We start from the raw sequence: 15,045 nt of genomic DNA, 5'->3' as shown, positions 1-15,045 counted from the left end.
TTTATTTTCAATTAATGATTCCACAATTCACACATAAAACTTAATGTTTATGTTTCGTTTTTGGATTATCATTTTTGAAAACCAATTCAGTGACATCATTTTGATGATTGTTTATCGCCACCCATTGGTTACACAGTGTAATTGCTACAACATTCACCAGTTCTATCAACAATCACTCAAGTTCTATTAAGCAGTGCTTTTAAACTTTTCCATTAACATTAGTGTTTATATCTTAACTATAAATTGTTCTCCCAGTACTTCTGTGTTATTTGACTGTTTGTCTAACTGAAAAATTGTAAAAACTGAATCTCTCTCAATCAAACTCAGATTTTAATACAGCACTTTGAGGGATTAATAAACATATGCAAATCATTATTATTTATCATTCATGTTGTGCAGGTTTGAATAGACAACAATCTTTTGATAGATTAAACATTGATAAAGATTGATAACAATCTTTTAATGTTTAATCATGCAGCTTTACACTGAATGCATTAATGCAGCCTAAACAAACAGAAAACACTACCTAAGACACTAACACTAAACTAAGAAATCATTTTAGATCCCATCACAATTATTTCCATCATCATTATATTTTACAGTGGAGCCAAAATGCTTTCATACATGTGATTTGAATGACTAGGGAGGCGATCTCTCTGCAATTGTATATAAATGTTGAATTAACCTACATGTTTAGTAAAGTTAGTTATTAATCCGCAGGTCATGTGCATTCTGAACTATGGGTTGTAATCTGTACGTATTACGGATCAACCGTGATCTGTTACACCCCTAATAAAAACAATATATCTGATATTTATATGTCTAAACACAACAGTGAATGTTTTCACTCAACAACTTCTTTTAATTCCTCCTTTTTTATTATTTTTAATTTAACCTCTTTGATTTTTCGCACCAAAAACATGTCCTGAGCATTGGATGTTTCCCTGCCTTTAGCTGTGGCTTTTGGAAAATAGAAACAGAGCCCGCAACCTGTTCCCCCCTCTTCATCTATACTTCAAAAACAAGTGGTCAACATCAGCAGCCCACAGCCCTACAACACAACCCAGTCTGATCCAGACACTTTCTGAGTCCTTGCCAAAGGAGAAGCTGCTGAAGTTTTCTACCACCCACCGCGTGACCATCTGCCCTCAAAACATCCAAAATATCTTCTCTGATCTTCTACCATACCTTCTCCCTGTCATAGGTACATCTCTGACCAGAGGCGCTGTCCCATCAGATTTCATAAAGGAGTATTTTATTCAGAAATAAAAATCCTAAAGCTTCTACTCACGCTCATGTTGTTTCAATCTGGCATGACTTTCATTTTTCTTTTACATGCTTTGATGAAGACCAGGTAGCGAAGCTTTTAAAGATGTAAAAGCACTATGAAAGTATCATAAAAGTAGCCAGTATTTTGTACACTATATTTTATGCACCAAGTCTTCTGGAATCTTACCAGTACAGTCTGTTAAGCCTCGTAAGTTTGGGGTCAGTTCGTTTTTTTTTTTTTTTGTATTTTAAAGACTGTAACCTTCTGTTCTTTTCTAATATTAATCAGGAAGTAATCGATTAAAATTTAGAGTAAATAATTTTTAATGTTATAAAATAACTTTATTTCAAATACATTTTATAGCTTCTATATAATAAAAAATCATGAAAGTAAATCTTTTTAGTAAGCTCAGGTACACAATACGACGTTGCTGTAGCACAGTGGGCAGCGATGTCGACTCAGCAAGAAGGTCACTGGTTCGAGCCTCGGCTGGATCAGTTGGCATTCCTGTGTGAAGTTTGCATGTTCTCCCCATGTTCACATGGGTTTCTTCCTAGTGCTCCTGTTTCCTCCACAAGTCCAAAGACATGCACTATAAGTGAATATGATAGCTAAATTGTACATAGTGTATGTGTGTGAATGAGTGTGTATGGGTGCTTCTCAGTGGTGGGTTGCAGCTAGAAGGGCATCCGCTGCGTAATGTCTAAACTCGGTCCTGGAGGGCCGGTGTCCTGCAAAGTTTAGCTTCAACCCCAATCAGACACACCTGGGCTAGCTAGTCTTACTAGGCTTTCTAGAACATCTCTGTGTTGAGGCAAGTTGTTGGAGCTAAAATCTGCAGGACACCGGTCCTCCAGGACTGAGTTTGGACACCCCTGATGTATAGAGTTTAGAATACCTGACACTGTGTTTTATTTGGTTACCAACACAAATAAGTAACCAATTTTTTGTACCATAATTTATTGGACAAACCCAGACAATATAACAACTATTTCCAGACAATAACAAATAAAAATTGTCAATAAAAGTCATTTAGTTAAACTGCAGTGTTAAATTTTCAACATCAGCATTTCTGGAGCAGCTCAATGTCATCAATAATTTTTACAGGAAAATGTTTTGTCTTATTTAAAAGCATAAAATATTCTGTCTAGTTTGAGTTCCCCCAAACAGAATGACTTTTCATATTTGTGTTTCATGCAAGAATAGAGCCTTTAAAAAAACTTGCATAAAAAACATATTTTATCAGGACTCGTAAATTGTTACAATAATAATTATTAAAGATAAATAATTGAGTTGATTAAGTTCAAATATATTTATTTAGAAGAATAAAAGAAAAATATTTTGATTATTAAAATAATCTGATGATACTTGTTTAAATAAAATTCAGGTGAATAAATGTACTTTTAAATGTAAAAAGTAAGATTGATATGTTTAAAAAAGATTGCACAATCAAATATATTTAATTCAAGTTGATATAGTACAAAAAATATTATACAGGCAGCTCAATGCCATCAATAATTTTTACTGGAAATGTTTTTTCTTTTTAACTCAAAAAATCTTTTGCCTAATTTGAGTTCCCCAAAACAGAATGTCCTCATAATTTCCTTATTTGAGTTTCATGAAAGAAAGGTCATAGAGCCTTTGAAAGACTGGCATAAACAAATCATATTTTAATAAGAGTTGTAAATGTTGTAATAATAATAGTTAAAAATATAATATTATTATTAATAATAATAATAATAATAATAATAATAATGATGATGATAATAATAAAATAAAAATTATTTAGCTGATTATATATACATATTTTCTGAGATAAACATGACAGTATTATAAGAGAAAAAATACTTTGGTTATTAAAATAATCTGATAATACTTATAGTTATATGTTTAATTTAAATTCAGGTAAATACATTTACATTAAACGAAAAAAGTAACACTGATTTGTTTAAAAAAGATACAAATATACAAATTAATACAATAATACAATCAAATGTACAAATTAAATTCAAGTCACTGTATACTAGAACAATTTTAGATCCATTTAAAATAGGATAACAGATAAACAGATAAGCTACAAATACCTTTTACATAGATGAGTGACCCTTTTGGGGATCTGTCTGTGGTGTCTAAAAACTCCTTTTTTTTTCAGTTTTCCAGTAAATGTTTGATGGTTGTTTTATATTTATTAAGCTATGACGTCTGTAAATGGCAGTGTTTTTATTTATTCATTTGCTTTGCTAATTTCATTAAAACAATATTTCTCTTCAAAGTAATGTTAACCAGATAATCATGTAGGATAAGGCCATTAGTGAAATTAACTACTGCCAGCCTACATGCATAGTCTTTTGTATAATTTGCTTTAAGATCACATGAGACAGCATACCACTTTAAGAGGGACCATTAATCAATTAGCTTTCACTGTTCACCTGCAGTTTCTCGCAGACTCTTATAACTACAGCTTCCAGCAGGGGGAGTTATAACTGTATCTTTAGAAATTCTAAGTCAAAAATCCAGATACCTGGGTATCAATCAAATGTTATTTTTATTTGCATTAAAGTAAAATCAGCTAAACTGTCACTTACCACAAAAATTAATTTAAATTATATTATGCAACTTGTGAATGGACAATTAAAGTAAGCACTTTTTGTATTTACATGTATTTAAACCAAATCTTTAATTAAATTAATATTAAAGGGATAGTTCATCCAGAAAAATAAAATCATCATCATTTGCTTACACTCAAGTGGTTATAAACCTTTAAGATTTTTTCTTCTTCTGTTAAACACAAAGAAAGATATTCTGAAAAAATTTAGGGGAAAAGTAGCTGTTGTCATCCATAGTCCAACAACGAAATACTATGCTATGGTAAGTTAGTGGCTGATTTTTTTCAACATTATTCAGTATGTCTTCCTTTGTGCTCAACTGAAAAAAGGAACTCAAACAGGTTTGGAAGAAGTGGAGGATGAGTAAAATTATGGCAAATTTACATTTTTGGCTAATTCATGATTTTAATATTTATTCATCATTCATTCATTTTCTTTTTCGACTTAGCCCCTTTATTAATCAGGGGTCGCCACAGCGGAATGAACCACCAACTTATCTAGCACATTTTTTTACGCAGCGGATGCCCTTCCAGCTGCAACTAATCGAATACATGGCTTTTGAATCAGCAGAAGAAAGAAACTCATAAAGATTTAAAATCGAGAGAGAGAAAGAGAGTGTGAGAGAGAGAGAGAGAAAACGAGAGAGTAAACAAACAATGATGTATTTTTCATTTTTTGGTTGAAATGTCTCTTTTACAGATTTCTCTAAATTAAAGGCATAGTCCCCCAACAGATTAATATATACACACAAATTACTCACCCTCAAGTAGTTACTAAACTTTATGTGTATTTTTTTTCTGCTGAACAGTAAAAGAAGATATTTTGAAGAATGTTGGTAACCGGTAACCACCGACTTCCATGATAGAAAAGACCAATAAGAAAATCTAAGGAAGCTATTGGTTAACAAATATTGCAACCCAGGCTCACGTAAATCCACTAGTGGTCGCTGTTGACTGACTGACCGACTGATACCCCTACCCACCCTTTTTCCAAAACCCAACCAATAGTGTTTTCAAAAGCAGTCCAGAAATAGAAAGATCGTCTGATTTTTACCAAGTTTTCAGATTTTACCATGTTCTTACCGTTATTTACTTAATTCTTTGTCTCTTGTATTTGTTTTACCTGATTTCTGGAACCATTTTTTGTTGGATTCGAACCCCGTCATTGCAGTCAACTCCGCTCATCGTCTCAAGTCTGCTGATGTGCATGGCAAGCCACTTGACAAACTAGGAACCGCAGAAAGTTTAAAAAATGAAATGCAGCCATACATACCTCTGGCTACATAGTTCATACTCTCCAGAAATGTATACCAGGGTACGTATTCACAATTTGCAAGATCTGTTCATCAATAAATAAACTCAAACAGGGGCTTTACAAGGGTGAGTAAATGACAAAATCTTTCATTTTTGGGTGAACTATCCCTTTTAATTTCTAATTCATAGACTTTTACAGGTATTCACATCATGCCACACAGCTTCTGTATCTGGAAAAAAATTATATTTATGGCTAAAGTATTCTGGATATCTTGCAGATCACATCAATTTGACCAATGCACATCTTTGCTAATTCTCTTCTCATCGCTATTATATGTTCCTTTGGCAGAGCAGATCACTTTCTTCACATGCAAAGAGTTAATTACAGCACGGCTCTCCCTGCCTGACCTCTATAATGCAGCACACTTCAAAGCCCTCCAACACTTACTCTTGTTGATTCAGATGTTCTTTACTTGTATCTCATTGGAAATTAAGCTCTACTAACTGGCGTTGTTAGCACTGTTAAGAGAAGTGTTTAAAGCCAACTTAAATTCCAAATGGATAAGGGGGATCGGGCAAAACGTCTAGATGAGTTGTGTCTGCTCACATTGGCCAGAGCCGTGTCTCAATTACAAATGGACTAACTGTGGTTGCCATTTCAAACATTTATATATCTCTGGTGCTTCTGTTATGGCTCTGAAGGGAGAAATAAAGCCCTTTTAACCAATAATACACTTCAAGTATATTGACTGATCTGCTGTACTCACTACTGAGAACAGTGTGTCTTTTGGATGGAAAGCGGTAAATTGCACCACTCAAAAAATACTATTATTTTACTATTAATGTGCAGAATTCATGTCTCTTCTTATAAAGCAGGAGAATTATGAGTTCTATTGTTAATCTCTGGCTGGCCTTGATCCGTTTTACGATTTTGGTATGCGATTGTCTTACTAGTTAAAGAGGTATCGTTTAATTTTCGAGACAGTCTGATCGTTTGCTTGGAGTGTAGATTCGGTGTTCCCGAAAACAATAACAAAATGAAATCTTTTAAAACATCAGCCACATTAAATAGATCAGATTTCTGTCTTTGATATTAATGGGCAACTGAGGAAAATGAGCAACAAATACCAGCTGTCCGTCTCTCGCCCACCAACACACACACACACACACACACACACACACACACACACACACACACACACACACACACACACGTACTGTCATATGGATACTGTCATATGGATACTACATCAAGATATTGTCATTATAGTGCTTTCATGAGACAGTGCTAGAAAAAAAAAAACGATTTAAAGTGATCGTTCAACCATAAATTAAAATCTTACCACAATTTACGTAGTTACAAATCTTTATTAGTTTCTTTTTTCCTAACACATCAATACACATCACAAAAGTCATCGCAACATTCTTCAAAATGTTGTGTTCAAAAGAAGAACAAAACCCAGGTCTGGAACCTAGGGTGAGTAAATGATGAGAGAATTTTTTTGTTTTTGGTGAACTATGCCTTTAATTGTAATCAAGAACAGGGTTTAGAACCAAGATAACCTAATATTAAGAACATATTGCTAAATGCACCTTAAATAAAGCTTTCTTAAAGGAATAGTTCACCCTAAAATGCCAATTTGCTGTCTATAGTCTCACCCTAAAGTGGTTGCAAACCTTTAAGAGATTCTTTTTTTTTTTTTTTTTTTGAACACAAAATATTTTGAAGAACATTAAAAAATAGGTGAACATACATACATACATACAACATTACAACTTACATAGTAGAAAAAACTAATACCATGAGGGTCAATGGCTACTATTTTCTAACATTCAGCAGAGTTGGAGTTGGAAGAGTGTTCAGAAGAGAAAAGAAACCCAAGTAAGTCTGGAACCAGAGGAGGGTGTGAACGATGACAGAATTTTTATTTTTGGATCAACTATCACTGTATCCTAACTTATCCTTTTTGAACGGAAACTTACAAATGCACATGATTCTAAAATGAAATAGTTGGAATTGATAAACGCTTTTTAAAGAAGATGCTTTCAAAGAAGCAATTTAAAAAAATGAAACCACTGCATAAAGTTTTAGAAGTGTACGCCAACGTACATGGTAAGCTACTGGGCAAACTGGTAACAGCAGAAAAGTGGTGCACATGGAGGTAAGGCAGTCAGCTGGTAGCGTGAAAAAAAAAAAAGTAAGCTGTCAGCGGTGTCATACTGCCCCTTAGTGTTCATTTGAAAAATGGCTACATAATTTGTGCTATCCAAAAATGTATACCGGGGTATGTATTCACAATGAGGCTGTGTTCCAACATCTTCTTTTGTGTTCATCAAGAAATAAACCAAAGCAGGTGCTTGACAAGTGTGAGTAAATGACTATCCTATCCTTTAATTTGTAATTCATAGATTTTAAGAGGATTTCACAGAAATTTCACAGGATTTATTGAAATCACAGCTTTTGTCTTTTTTTTTTAATCTGTCTGTCTGTTTCTAAAATAATAATAATAAAAAAATAAAATCAAAACTGTTATGCCAAATTAGGTTCCACTGTGTAATAAAAGTAGTCACTGGGCGATACTCATTTTTTTATGCATTGGGCTGTCATAGCACAAATCAATTTATTTATGTCATAATATAACTTCTATAATACAAATGATTAAACTAAATAAAATGAAATACAATTCTGATTATAAAATGTAAATAAATTGTAAAATGTCTGATTATAAAATGTAAATAAATTCATATGTTTTATTGGAAGTTATACAATATTATATTTGTGCATTTACATTAGATTAGTGCTGAAGCCAAATAACTTCAATATAATTTCACAAAATAACTTACGATGTTCCAAAAACTAGTACATCCAAATTTATATGTTATAGAAAAATATTAAATACAAAATTTAAAAGAGGAAAAAAAAAATTAAATAAAAAATAAATCTTAAAATATTACAATTTTGCAGGTTGTAATTTTTTTTTGCAGTAATTTGCTTGATTTTATTTGTTTTTTTATAAATTTCTAAATATGTTTGGTGACTAAAATATTATTTTGATAAATATATCTGTTTAATAAATCTGTCTTGTTTAAGTGCACCAAAATACATTGCCTATATTCACTGAGAAATGCATAAAAATATTCATTTTCAAAATGGGCTGTACTCAGTTATGTTGAGCACTGTATGCTATTTCAAAATACGCAGTTTCCTTCAGGAGATATTTGTACTTGATCTGAAATCAAACAGAAAAAACAAAGTTGGTGCAGTTATTTGACAATAATAAGATGCTATTACTTTTTATGTTTTTCAGACTCCCAAAAAATGCCTATACTGTCAAGTGATAAACAGCTAGAACTCCATCTGCAAAGCAGGCAAATCCACCGAGACGTGTTTTTTGAGGTACTGTATATCTAGAACATAAGGAGGGGAAATAAAGCGAAAAAAAAACATGCTGTCAGATGCTCGCTACGAATAATCCAGTTTTAAAGCCAAGCCAGCCATGACTAACTAGGAAATGACGTTATAGTTCACACAGTGCACACCTGCTTCCCTCACTGTATCTTTTCAAATATCTATTCTGTGGAATTATTTAGTTAGTTGAGTCTCCCAAGCGACAGAATAACAGATTTCTCAGCGGTTGACAATGCAGTAAATATCTGCAACGGGTTTATATAGTGTCCATTTTTTTGATCGCTGACCGGGGATGGGGAGGGGATGCCTTTGGATGTTGAACCAGGCACAGGCTATTTGTCCAGGCACATCAGTTTAGATTTTCCCATTGCGTTTCTGGTCATTTAGAATTGGATTGGGGGAAAGGCAGCCTCAAATGAAGGATAATCTCTTAGAGGTCCTTTGCAGTGGGGGGTGAGGCCCAGGAGCGGCCATTCACTTTTTTTTTTTTTACACAACTGCAGCTGTATCTCAAAGCACTTTGATACAAAAAAAGCTGAATGTTTTGCAGGCAGATCCTTAGGCTGGTTGCGGAATTCTTACCTCCCACTGTTAGGGCCCTTTCTACCCCTGAAGGGGCCCCTGCCATAACTGCCAGTTACCCCAAGTCGGGGCCGTTTGCAAATTGAGCCTGACAAAAACGCTGAGGCGAAAACTGGTGCGTTTGGGAAATTAAACAGCGGCATGTCTAACTTTTTGACCACTGAGGTGTGGGATAGTGGATGTGGTTGCTGACTTGTTTTACGGTCACAAATTCGGTCATTTGCAAGTTACATCAGTCTACATATGCACCTGCTGAATGCTGTTTTTCACTTATAAAGCAGTAAAGATACACTGACTACATATTAAAATGTGGCATGTAAGCAAGTCCTTTAGTGATGTGTTTGAACTCATTGCTGAAAGTGTGATTTCAGAGATATTTTCGAAAAAAAAAAATGACGCATTAGATTTAATGCAGATAGTTAAAATGTGTTTTGTGGTGTAAGATGGCTACATAAGCTTTTAAATAGCTTTTATATATAATTTTGGATGAGATTAAGCAAGATTTGTTTACCTTTGAAATGCTTAGAAAATAATTGCTGGCGTTTGTTCAGAAACATAATGAGAAACATGAATATTTTAAACATTTTCTGTGACCTTTTTTTAAAGAATAAAGGACGAAATGAAGTATTTAGGGAGAGTTTAAATTTAAGTCTATGTGAATTGAAAATTTCCAATGTTGCTAGTGCTCAGTACTATTTTTTAGGTATCCAAATTAATCTATGAAAGTTAATCCTCTAAAAAAAAAAAAGAATCTTCAATCAAAGTCTAAGCATTTGCTTCTGCGTTTTTGTGGTGGTCCTTCTCTTTTGACATCAACAGTTGTCAGTTCAGCCACAATTTCTTTTTTTATCATTATTTTTTAGGGGTTTCATTCATTCATTCATTCATTTTCTTTTTTGCTTAGTCCCTTAGTCCCTACAGTGAATGTTTTTGAACTAGTGGGGGAAACCAGAGCACTTGGAGGAAACCCACGCAAACACAGGGGGGAACATCCACACAGAAATGCCAACTGACCCAGCCGAGGCTCGAACCAGTGGCTTTCTTGCTATTAAGCAATCGTGCTACCCACTGCGCCACCATGACATCCATTTTAGTTTTTTTTTTAACCTTTACTTGCAAAAGACAGTGAAGGTTACACTCTGTAAAGTATTGGGAGCAGAGAAAGGGTGAAGGTCCGCAAAGGACTTCGAGGAAGTTCACTGTGAGCACCATGGTGCTGAATGTCATCGCATTAACCAGGCAATTGGCGCTAACCAGCCACAATATTCTTAACCACGCCCCTCGTACAGATAGTTTTCTGTAAGGGAATAATGCACAAAAAGACAGCCCCGCCCCCCTACTCAATATTCTGTTTCAGATGGAGGTACCTAAACATATTGAAATAAAAGTCTCCCGGTTCATGCGTAATTTAAAGTGGATCACCACAGCGGAATGAACTGCCAACTTATCCAGCATATGTTGTACGCAGCGAATGCCCTTCCTGCCGCATTTCCTTCGGAGGAAACCCACACCAACATGGGGAGAATATGTTAACTCCACACAGAAATGCCAACTGACTCAGCCAGGCTCGAACCAGCGACCTTCTTGCTGTGAGGCGATCATGCTACCCACTGTGCTGCCCGACTTTAAAGTTATTTTTTTTTATTAATAATGATAAGGAAGAGTGACAACAACAAAAATCTTTCTTGGGTTTTATATGAGCTCTTGAAAGATGTGCTGTACTGAAAAACAAGTTACACAGAGAAAATTAAGACAAAGCATGAAAATTTTAATAAGCATATATAGTTGTAATGATTATTTCCATCATATTATTTTTTTGCAGCATCTAAAGTTTTACTTTATAAAATACACTAACATTAATTATAAATACTTCATTCGCTTAATACAAGCAGATATAATATCACCTAGATACAAGAAAAGTTAAATGAACTAAGGTTTTAGTTTCTTGCTAATTTGTGCATGTTTAATTGAAGGTATTTTATCCCTGTGACTGCCCCTCTACCAACATGGTTGAGCATGTTTTTACTGTTTTAAATAATGACTGTTCAAGTCATTTAAAGAATGACTGTTTTAATAATGGCTTACATACACAGCATTGTTGCTTAACTAAAAAATATCAAACATAATCCTGATGCACTATTACACTTGATACTTAAAAAAAGGTGATTTAGTATTCAAAAATGTTTTGTTTGTTTTTTTTAATAAATTGGTCGTTCACTTCATATTTTCCTTTGTATTAAGTCCGGTACTTTTACCATAAACCGACATATCAACTATTTGGTAGAGGTTAATGTTTTAGAAAATATGGGATGTGTTAAAAAAAATGCATTGAGTTAACTAGCGACATTAGGAGGTAAGAAATGCAATTCAAACATTTTTTTTTTCTTGGTGAGGTGATTAAAGCATTAATGGTGCTTAATGCAGTTTAAATTCATGATGCAATAAGCAGTAAAGTGGTAAATAGTACATTTACGGTTTTGTTACATATTAAAAAAAGTCAAATTGGTGCATTGTACACAAATCTTATTATTTCTGTTTAAGTCTTGCTTTAAAAATATTTGAAAATATTAATTATATTAATTTTAATATAAATGTGAACCTTCTAATGTGAACTTTCTTGCAATATGGAAATAAATAGTAAAGCTTTATTTTTACTTTAATATTGTTCTAAAATTAATCCAACAGAAACTTTTAATTTAATATAATATTAAATTAAATTAAATAATTTTTTATTATATTATTTTATTTAATTTAAATTAATTTAATTTAGTCTTCACTCTTTCTACTGTTCCAAACGTGTTTATTCTTTCAGCTGTTTTATTTTGATATTTAGCTACTTGTAAATCATCAATTGAACAGGTAAAAAAAAAACTATCAAATAATATTAATGTATTTCAAATAAAATAATGGTAATGTGAATATTATTTTTGGGGAAAGAGACCCACATTTATGATTTCTTTCCCTCTGCATCTTTAGCCATCTCAGTGAATTTCTCAATAAGAGAATGTTCTGAAATTTGCCATTGATCCATCCTTGTTTTTTAGTGTTTACACATTTCTCACTTGCTTAATTTATTTATTTACTATGTGTGTGTGCAGTGCCTCAGTCCTCTTCACATGTCCGGCAGATGTGCTGTCTCCTGCGTTACAGTACAGAAGTAGGTGTAGCAGCTACATGTCAGTGGCACTGGGGGAGAAAGTAAGAGTAGATGGGAGCAGGCAAGGGCTGGGTTGGACCTGGGTAAGTTTTCTTTTCTAATGGCTGGGATAGGGGCTGGGTTTGTGATGTCAGGCTGGAGGAAACAGATAAAACGTTTAGCGCGTTAGTTTGATCTGATGTGGAGATGTGGAGAGCGCGTGCAGCGGGACTCAGCTTGGGAATATAGACACACTGACGGAGCGCAAGAGGAGTCTCCGCACCATCTCAAGGTGATCCAGAGAGCCGTTTTGACTTGGAACAGCATGCCAAAAAGACAAATCTCCTTTCAGTAACCTCACATTCTTGGATACTGATCAATATTTAAATAACAACAAGAGTAATGATGATGATAATAAAATCTTTTTAAGTGGACTTTCACAGCTCCCCGATATCTGAAACACTCCACTGTTAGTATAAACCACGACAGGCTTTTGACGTTTTGGCGGTTTGTTTGCAGGACGAAGCGTGACCGCGAGCATTTGGACGCGACCCATTGCGCGCCGGTGAAAAGGTGGCAACCTCAAATAACCTTTATCCAGCGTTACATCTCTACAAACAACCTTACACTGTACAGACAGCAAGCTATGTAAGTCTGCAACAAAACGCGATATTATCGCTTTCATTCAACCGCAGTAGGGATAGCTTATTGCGCGCGTAATTAACTATTAGTGAATGACAATTAGTCATTTGCGCAGGCAGTGCGCGCTCCAGAGGCAGCTTTTTCAGGAGATCCAAGAGTCACGGGATGTTCTGTTTGGATCATAACACTCAAAAGGAAAGAAGAAAAGACTTAAAGTAAATAGTTTGATGTCAGTTACTCACTGTTAGGTTGCAATTAGCAAGGGAACGAACAATCCACCTTAATCAAAGTTCTTTAACAAACACAACTAATGAAGAAAAGGCTATTTAAACGAATTAACTGTTAGTCCCTTAGCAAGTGCATTTCAAAACAAACAAATGTCCACGCATTGAAGGCTGCAGCTTCTCCTCAATAAAATGATGTTTTTTAGACTACTGGCTATTATTCTTGCAGTATTTCACACGTGGCCGCTGAACAGCGCTCAGTCAGACCATATCCAGAAGTATAAGCGGACACTGGCACAGAGAGCGGAGCGAGCGCTGGCTGGAGAGCAGTGCGGATCTGTCAGCCGCAAGCGGCCACCGCGCTCCACGGCGCACCATTACCCTCTAGCGGGGGTGAGTGGAAGATACACCCGCTTGACAGACTTGCACTTGAGGAAAACTCACACTGTGAGGTCGTGTGCAGGTGACTGCAGCTCTAGTGCGGTTGAGTTAACCAACTGGGATGCTAATGAGAAGGAAACATTTGTTCAACCGCAGGAAGAGACTTTCATATGGAAGAAAGAAGGCAAACGGGCACAGTGGGTCACTGATCCTGCCTCGGCTAAGTCACTAAATCCCTCTAAACGCATATCAAAGGGACTCCCTTTGCAGACCGAACAGGGTGCTGATTTCATAGACAGCTTATCTAAAACTAGAAGGGTTGCACGGAGCATTTCAGAGTTCAACAATGAAGAAGTCATCCCAGAAAAATCCTATAACCACCACACAGAATATTCCACAGAAAACGAGGAGTACTCTGGGGAGCAAGAGGGGCTGCAGAGCACTGCTGGGGAGCTGTGGAAGGCCGAAGTTCGGGATGTGCCCACAAAGTGGATGACAGGCATTTACTTCAGCGGCCAGGCGGAGCAATTAAAGGTGAACCCTGCGTTCGCCATAGAGCTTCCCCGTTCCAGATTTACCATAGAGCTGTGGGTCAAGCCAGAGGGGGGCCAGAATAACCCTTCCATCATCGCAGGTGGGTGTGTCTGTAAATTCATACATCACTCTCATAGTTTAAAGCAGGGGTGTCCAAACTCCTGTCCTGCATATTTTAGTTCCAACCCCAATTAAACACACCTGAACCAGCTAATGAAGGTCTTTCTAGGTATACTTTAACTTTCAGGCAGGTGTGTTGAAGGATGTTGGAGCTAAACTATGCAGGACACCGGCCATCCAGGACCAAGTTTGGACACCCCTGGTTTAAAAAAACACTCCTCTTGTGTTTTTTTCTTGTTTTTTTTTTCTTCTTCTCTAAAATAGGTTCATTTTATTAGTCCCCATTAAAGTTAAACTATACTTTTACCCTTTTTTATTCATTAGCTTAGCATAAATCATTAAATCGAATTAGACCATTAGCATCTCCCCCCCCCAAAAAAAAAAGTTTCAGTATTTTTCCTTTTTAAAGCTTGTCTCTTCTGTAGTTACATTTTGTAAAAACAGACTTAAAATGAATATTATTAAGCAGCGTCTCCCTCCAGCTAGGAAACTATTATTGTGCCTGTTTAGCCATGATACGGCAGCAAAGTTCCTTGATTATAACATAGCTCATAACCATATCAGCCTATAAAAATCAAATTTTTTTCGGTCTTAGTACATGATGTAACTACAAAGGAATCAAGTTTTAACTAATCATAGTGAATTGACTGTTTAAATTTTAGATGACTTGTTAAATGAGTCCACTTCCAAAACAATAGGAGTTTTCCTTTAAAATCATTCTTTTCTTGTTGGGAGGTAGCGATACAGCTTGGTTTTCTAGGAATTGGAATTGTCATTTGTCATTACTTAAAGCAGTAGTTATTAGATGAAGGATACATTATTCACAATTAGCAACTGTCTAATCAGAATAAATACTGATGTAAGGCGTTCAGCCATGCAGACCAAATT

At 35.2% G+C, this 15,045-nt stretch overlaps 1 protein-coding gene across 8 annotated transcripts in view; it reads left to right on the top strand.

Moving 5' to 3' along the window:
* Positions 1-15,045, top strand: part of pappa2 (pappalysin 2) — a 131,430-nt gene that overhangs the window by 1,615 nt on the left and 114,770 nt on the right. For 4 of the 8 annotated variants that reach the window (XR_012392833.1, XR_012392831.1, XM_009298646.5 and 1 more), the window contains exon 1: positions 12,455-14,137. The exons of 2 other annotated variants lie outside the window; for them this stretch is intronic. Coding sequence is in view for 4 of the 6 variants with exons in the window: in XM_009298646.5 (XP_009296921.1) it covers positions 13,315-14,137 (823 nt within the window). In the remaining 2 variants the exon portion in view is untranslated. Of the gene's footprint in view, positions 1-8,437; positions 8,527-12,454; positions 14,138-15,045 lie in introns of those variants that run through there. 2 more of the 8 variants (XM_073927493.1, XM_073927496.1) reach the window with 2 other exon arrangements.

The sequence above is a fragment of the Danio rerio genome, chromosome 2, assembly GCF_049306965.1.
Source record: "Danio rerio strain Tuebingen ecotype United States chromosome 2, GRCz12tu, whole genome shotgun sequence".
NCBI classification, from domain to species: domain Eukaryota; kingdom Metazoa; phylum Chordata; class Actinopteri; order Cypriniformes; family Danionidae; genus Danio; species Danio rerio.
The sequence above is the reverse complement of the archived record's forward strand: the minus strand, read 5'-3'. Positions and strand labels throughout refer to the sequence as shown.